At 45.8% G+C, this 6,653-nt stretch overlaps 1 protein-coding gene across 1 annotated transcript; it reads left to right on the top strand.

Moving 5' to 3' along the window:
* Positions 1–363: 363 nt before the first annotated feature.
* On the top strand, positions 364–1,431 carry LOC129339526 (galactoside alpha-(1,2)-fucosyltransferase 2-like). Its single transcript, XM_054994108.1, has one exon. It carries the CDS (start codon positions 364–366, stop codon positions 1,429–1,431), a length of 1,068 nt encoding a protein of 355 aa, XP_054850083.1.
* Positions 1,432–6,653: the final 5,222 nt, after the last annotated feature.

Raw genomic sequence — 6,653 nt, 5'->3', positions numbered from 1 at the left:
GTTTCTTACTTCCTTGGAACTGGAAGGAACAGAGCTCACAATCCATTTCTTCACACCTGCCATGGTGTTAGCAAAAGGTGTGGGCATGAAAGCAGTAGATATGATCAATTTAAACTTTGTGTTTACTTTCCAGATTTGGCCTAAGAAAGTTAATGAAGCTATACTACAAGGATGTAGCAAAATTGTCACCTCCCAGAGAGCCTCAAATCAAGAATGGGGATGAGGAGGAGGAAGAAGAGCACAAGGAGGGGGAAAGTTGCAGGTTCACTGCTGAGGACCGTCAATAGCTGAGTTCTTTGTGTTGATTCTACCAGCTCTGTTGCTCCATTTTGCTCTTTCTGTAGGTACCCTAATATTGGAACTATGTATCTTCCAGAAAGACGCCTCTTCAGTCGACCAACCCTTGTGATCTGTCTGGTTTTCTTTAGCCTTTTGTCTGTCTCCACATTTTTGCACCTGCAGAAAAACAATTATTACCCATGGTGGAGGATCAGTATCAAAAACATATTTACTCTTTCAAACCATGAACATACTTCCTTCCTCAACACAACTCCCGGAACACCCTCTAAGAACTTGGATAGAGGTATATGGACAGTGAACTCTATCGGTCGTTTGGGAAACCAGATGGGAGAATATGCCACCCTCTATGCCTTAGCCAAGCTCAATGGGCATCAAGCCTACATCCTTCCAGCCATGCACCAGTATCTGGCAACAATATTCAAGATCACTTTGCCTGTGATCCCTTCTGAATTGGTTGGCAAAATCCCCTGGAAAAACTACCATCTCCATAACTGGATGTCGGAGGAGTATCATCACATCCAGGGCAAGTATGTGCGGCTAACAGGCTACCCTTATTCTTACACTTTTTATCACCACATCCACCAGGAGATACTTCAGGAGTTCACCTTCCATGACTACATCAAGGAGGAAACCGACCGATACCTTCTGCAGCTGCGGGGGCAGCGCAAGGAGGTCACATACATTGGAGTGCATGTCCGGAGAGGGGATTATGTGAATCTAATGCCCAATGTCTGGAAAGGTGTAGTGGCTGACAAAGGTTATCTGGAGAAAGCCATGAATTACTTCAGAGAGAAATACCATGATGCCATCTTTGTGGTGGTCAGTAATGGGATGGATTGGTGCAAGCAGAACATTGATGCTACCAAGGGAGATGTTTATTTTGCTGGCGATGGGCGGGAATCATCCCCAGGGAGGGACTTTGCTCTCATTGCTCATTGCAACCACACCATAATGACCATTGGGTCATATGGCATCTGGGCCAGCTACCTGGCTGGTGGGGAGACTATTTACTTGGCCAACTATACCCTCCCAGGCTCGCCTCACTTCAAGGTATTCAAGCCATCTGCAGCCTTCTTGCCTGAATGGATTGGGATCCCAGCTGACCTTTCTCCTCTACTACCCAAGTCATAATTTAGGTGCAGATTCATACTTAACTAGCTAATACTAGCTAGTTAATGCTAATTAGTTAATAGTAGCCAGTTAGTACTAGCTAATACTTAGCTAGCTAATTCATACTTAACTAGCTAATAGTGGAAAGAGGGCTTAGACTCGAGTAACTCTGCATGGGATAGCACTGTTAGTCTAGAAACTGATACCTCTAGGCATGTGTTTCAGACAAGATGTTCTGAAGTTATTCAGGCAGGAAACTCAAGGGTCTACTATATTGGTTCCTGTCTGTTTAAGAACTTCCTTGGACCTTTGGAGATGAAGGCAACACTGGATACTAACCCCCCCGTACTGACCTTCATGCAGGTTACCAGGATACACTAGGAACTATTGGCACATTCATACATAAATTTAAACTAGCTTAATTGTCACTTCCTCTTCCTTGGAAATTCTAGGGATTGTAGTTCTGTAAGTGAAGATTTGGGAAATGTTTTACAAGAACAAAGAACATAAGAGCCTTGCTGGGTTGGACCAATACTCCATTATCCAGTGTCGTGATTTCCAAAGAAGACAATCAGAGACCCCTGAAATGGGTATCAGCAGGGCATGGAAAAGGCTCTCCCTGTTGCTGCATCCCAGCAAAGATCCATTGCCTCTGAACATGAAAGTTATGTTTAGCCAACATGATGCCTTATAGGCACTCATGGGGACCTTGTGTGCATGTGCCATCAGGTCACAGCTGACTTACGCAGACCTAATCTTCCATGAATCTGTTTAATCTCTTTATGGTGGCAAATTCCATGTTAATTATATCTTGTGTGAATCATAGATTCATAAAGTTATAAGGCACTTCCAAGGTCATCTAGTCTAACACACCCAGTGGCCCTTGCTCCATGCTCAGAAGATGGCAACATATTGTCAAGGTCCCTAGCGAAACTAGCCTGGGAAAATTGCTTCCTGACCCCCAAAGTGACAATTGACATTACCCTGGGCATGTAAGAATGAGCCACAAAGAACTGGGAAGAAGTATATAACAGAAGTGTGAAGAAGTGCATAACAGAACTCTCTGCACCTTGAATGATTCCACACATGTTGGATAATGCACTTCCAATCCTCTTTATAGATCATTTGGAATGGATTTTTTTGTGTGCGGAACAAAAAATCCACCTCAAACAATTGATAAAGTGCATTGAAAGTGCATTATCCAACATGTGCGGAATCAGCCCTTGATAGGCTTCAGCTTTCAGGATAGTTAGGAGAAAGCCATGACCATTCAAAACGGGTTGAAAACCTGTACACATTTATAGTACAGACAGGATCTTTGATTCCGCAATGAGCATCAGGATAAGTCCCTGGCTGATAGCTAAGCTCAGGGACAAGAGAGGGAAAATTACATTTGAGAAGCAATTTTTAGCCCAATCAAACCAATATCAAAAAGCTATTGGCCTAGAAGATAATAATAACTGCACTTATATACTGCTCTTCTAGAAAGCCATTCTGGTTGTAACAGAGGCTTTAATGAACTGCCACAGAGACACTACTATTCAGAGCAGTGAACAAGTTAGTGTTGTTATTACTCACACAATACAGCTGGACAGCTGGGACTGAGAGGAGTGGCTGATCCAAGGCCACCTGCTGAGCTCATGGTAGTAGTGGGATTTGAACCCGTGCTGCTGATTTGCAGCCAAACCACTCAACCATTGTGCTACAACAGCTCTCAGCAGAAGATGCTGTTTCAGGACTTGCTATATGGGTAGAGTCCTATCTATATCATGACAGAAGGAACTGTGTTATCCGGAACTGTGTTCCTAGAGGAAAGGTCCTAAGTTAATAGCACTCAGGCTCTTGCTGCCTTTCCTGTGGCAGTCAATTAAAGCCTTTGTTGCAGCCAGAATGACTTCTTGATGGTGTTTCCTTATTATTGCACTGTCATCTTCATGGAATGACTATATGAAGATGCCTGTTCTGAATTAGACCTTTGGCTCACTCACTTTGCCCCAGATTTGTTTACTGTAACCGATAGCAGGTCTACAAGATTTTCCCCAGCCTGGATACCTGAGATGTGAGGCTGCATCTGGGACTTCGTGTATGCAGTGCCCATGCAGTGCCAATGAGATTTCTAAGCCTTCCATGTATGGTGTGATGAGAATCTGGGGACCTAGTTAGCTCAAACCTCCAAAATGAGCTGCTTGCTAGGCAAAGGATCCCAAATTTAAACAACCCCTTCTCCTTTCCAAAGGTCTGGTTCTCACTTTTATTTGAACCGCAAGGAAACAGACGGCTCACACTAAAATGAGAATGTTACCACACTATGGGACAAACCAGGTGTGTATTTTGTGTCTGGAACTTCTGAGTATTTTGGTCTCTAGCTTCAGGATGAAGGGAGTTGCTGTACCCAAGAGAAATGGAAGATCCCGGACCAAGGTTACCTTCAGACACCCCCGCCCGCCCGCCCCCACACACATACCTGCTGTTTGCACTGGAAGCTACAGTTGACTGGGGCAGGCATAGCTCATCCACAAATTTTTGAGGCCAGCAGCCTCAAAATTGGCCACCAGCTTCTGGATGCTTGTGGGAGTTGTTGTACCAAATAGGAAAGGAGATGGAACAGATTCCTGACCCATGCAGTCCTCGCAAACCCCCTACCCCCTAAATTTTTTGCACTGGAAGCTACGGTTATCCGTGGAAGACATAACTCATCAGAAAATAAAGGTAGAGGATTCAAAATTGGCAATCTTCTTTTGGATGATGGTGGGATTTGCAAAGCCTAAAATGAAGGGAATTGTGCCATCCTATCACGCAGCTCATGTCTGAAGAAGGGAGCTCTGACTCTTGAAAGCTTGCACTCAGAAAATCTTGGTTGTCTCTAAGGTGCCACTGGACTCAAATCCAGCCATCTTATCACAGGTTATGTGTCCGAAACAAACCTCTGGTATTTACAATAGAAGCAAAGCTTTACTCTCAGGAAGCCAGAAAAGTGCAGGCAGTAAAGAGAGGGAGGGGATTGAAGAGCTTCTCACTGAGCCAAGCTACAAGTGACGAATGACACTTGTCTGGCAAGTGAACAGATTCACGTGTATTCTTCCCTGTTCACTTGCCATTCACTTGCGCTCCACTTGATCAAGCGGCGCGCAAGTGAATGGCAAGTGAACAGGGAGGAATACACGTGAGTATGTTCACTTGCCAGGCAAGTGTAATTCATCACTTGTAGCTTGGCTCTCAGTCGTCAGAACCTATTTGGCGTAGACTAGGATCAGTGAGGCCCAGATTTGAATCCCCACTCTGCATTGGAAGTTCACAGGGAGACCTTGGGCCCATCACACCCTCTCAGCCATAACATCTCAGAAAGTTGTTGTGCGGATAAAAAGGAGGAGATGAGAACAATGTGTCTTCCTGGCAACTGGTGGGAGGGGGTGCCCAGTACTCAATGTTGTTCTTTCCTTCACACATGCGCTTTCTAAACTGGCCTGTTTGGAGCAGAAATCAACCCGCGCAAAGAACTTTTGCAGCCAGCGTGATGGTATCACTTCTCAAAGTGATGTCATCCTGCCTGGCTGGGACCGTGGGCACTGCGCATTTGCCTGGGTTGTCTGCTGGTGGAGGGTGATTGCTGGACTGCTTGCCATCTCCTGCCAATCGCCAGCAATCAGCAGGCACGGGGGGAAACCTCCAGGAGTTTGCCCACCACTGGCAGCCAACTTGGAACCCTACTTATGGAGTGACATCTCAAGAGGACTGCCTGGGATCTCCAATCTTCAGAAGGGGATGTAATAAGCCTACCTTGGCTTAATTCTGCCTTGTTACGTAAGCACCACTGTGCTGAAAACAGTGTGTTAAATCTTAACGAACACTGTCTGAATCACAAGAGTGATTAAGGGTCCAAATTCAGCATCCCCAGACTAATAATCTTGGAAAGGCACCTGGGGATATCTTTTCTTTCCAATGACTCTGCCATGGATTAACTGGAATATTTCCTAGTGGCACACATTTAACTTAACAAGTTGTCCTGGACTTCATTGATAGCAAACTGATAGCAGATCCCAGCAGAGATGAAGACTATCCATGTCAATGAGCCTCCAGAGGGAAGACAGAGCCGTCAGCTTCTTTCTCGGGACTCTATACAAGGTATGGGTTTTTTGGATCATGGAAACATCTAAGAATGTGGAACTGGAAGCAGAAGTCAGCTTCTAGAGAATCACAGGGCTTTTTAAAGGACATATAATCTGCTCCTTGTGGCTGCAAAACAGTGCTTGAAAAGATGTGAAGAATGCCTACTATCTCAGGTGCCAGATGGGTAGCAACATCATCTCTCAGTAGGTGCAGATTTCCGTGCAGAACATATGTAAATAGTGCATGTACAACTGTCCTGTGCTCTGCAGGCTGGCCAGGTCTGGGTTCCTCTGGAGCAGGGTTGCTGGCTTGGCCAGCTAGACTTCGCAGTGTGAACTGGAGTGCGGAGCTGCAGGCAGGGGGCTTGGCGCCTGCAGCACAAGGCTTACACCTAGTAGATCAGTTGAGACAGCCACGCAGCCTTCTTTAGTTTGAGGCTGAGCATTGATCTGGCTTGGCTCACCTGCTGGCAGGTGCTCAAGTTCTGGAAGCTGTGTTTGGCTCCACCTCCTGTGGCAGCCATTTTTTGCTTGGCACCCATGACTCTCCCTCAAAATGCCAAAAATGCTGAAAGGTCAAAAGAGTTGGAACCCCTGCAATAAACCATGTTACTTGTTTGTGTGGGGAAAATTAACTGTCAGACTCTCATGACCACCAATAAGATGAAAGAGGTTGCAGGTAGCCTCTTTTGAAGAAGACTGCTAGTTGCATGGCTCTTCACATCCCAGATAAAAGGAGGAGTTATTTTACTGAGCCATTTAGCAGCAAATGTCTGCCCTTTTTGCACTGTACATGGATCGCCAGAGACTCAGGCAAAGGCTTGTCTACACCAAGGGTGGCTCATGGGCTGCACATGGCCCGCCAACGCATGTGGCATGGCCCATGGATTGCACCACCAATTTGGTGACTCAGCAGGCATTCCTGGAGTACATCCCTCCCTACAGGTTGCCCCTGTGAGCAGGGGCCAAGCTCAGCAGTGTCAGGGCAGCTGGGTGTCAATGAAACAGCACCACAAGAGATGGGTGACCATTCTTATGCAAATTGCCACACACACAGGACATTTTCTTCACTTTAAAATGCTAAAAACAAAGTATGGAGTTTGATTCCAAACAGTAGAACCAAGTGGATGCTGAAGG

This window comes from Eublepharis macularius, chromosome 12 (assembly GCF_028583425.1).
Source record: "Eublepharis macularius isolate TG4126 chromosome 12, MPM_Emac_v1.0, whole genome shotgun sequence".
NCBI classification, from domain to species: domain Eukaryota; kingdom Metazoa; phylum Chordata; class Lepidosauria; order Squamata; family Eublepharidae; genus Eublepharis; species Eublepharis macularius.
This window is presented reverse-complemented; position numbering and strand designations above follow the sequence as displayed.

What these genes read in the sequence shown, in the direction of transcription:
- LOC129339526 (XM_054994108.1), top strand. Translation starts at nt 364, where the DNA reads ATGTATCTTCCAGAAAGACGCCTCTTCAGTCGACCAACCCTTGTGATC.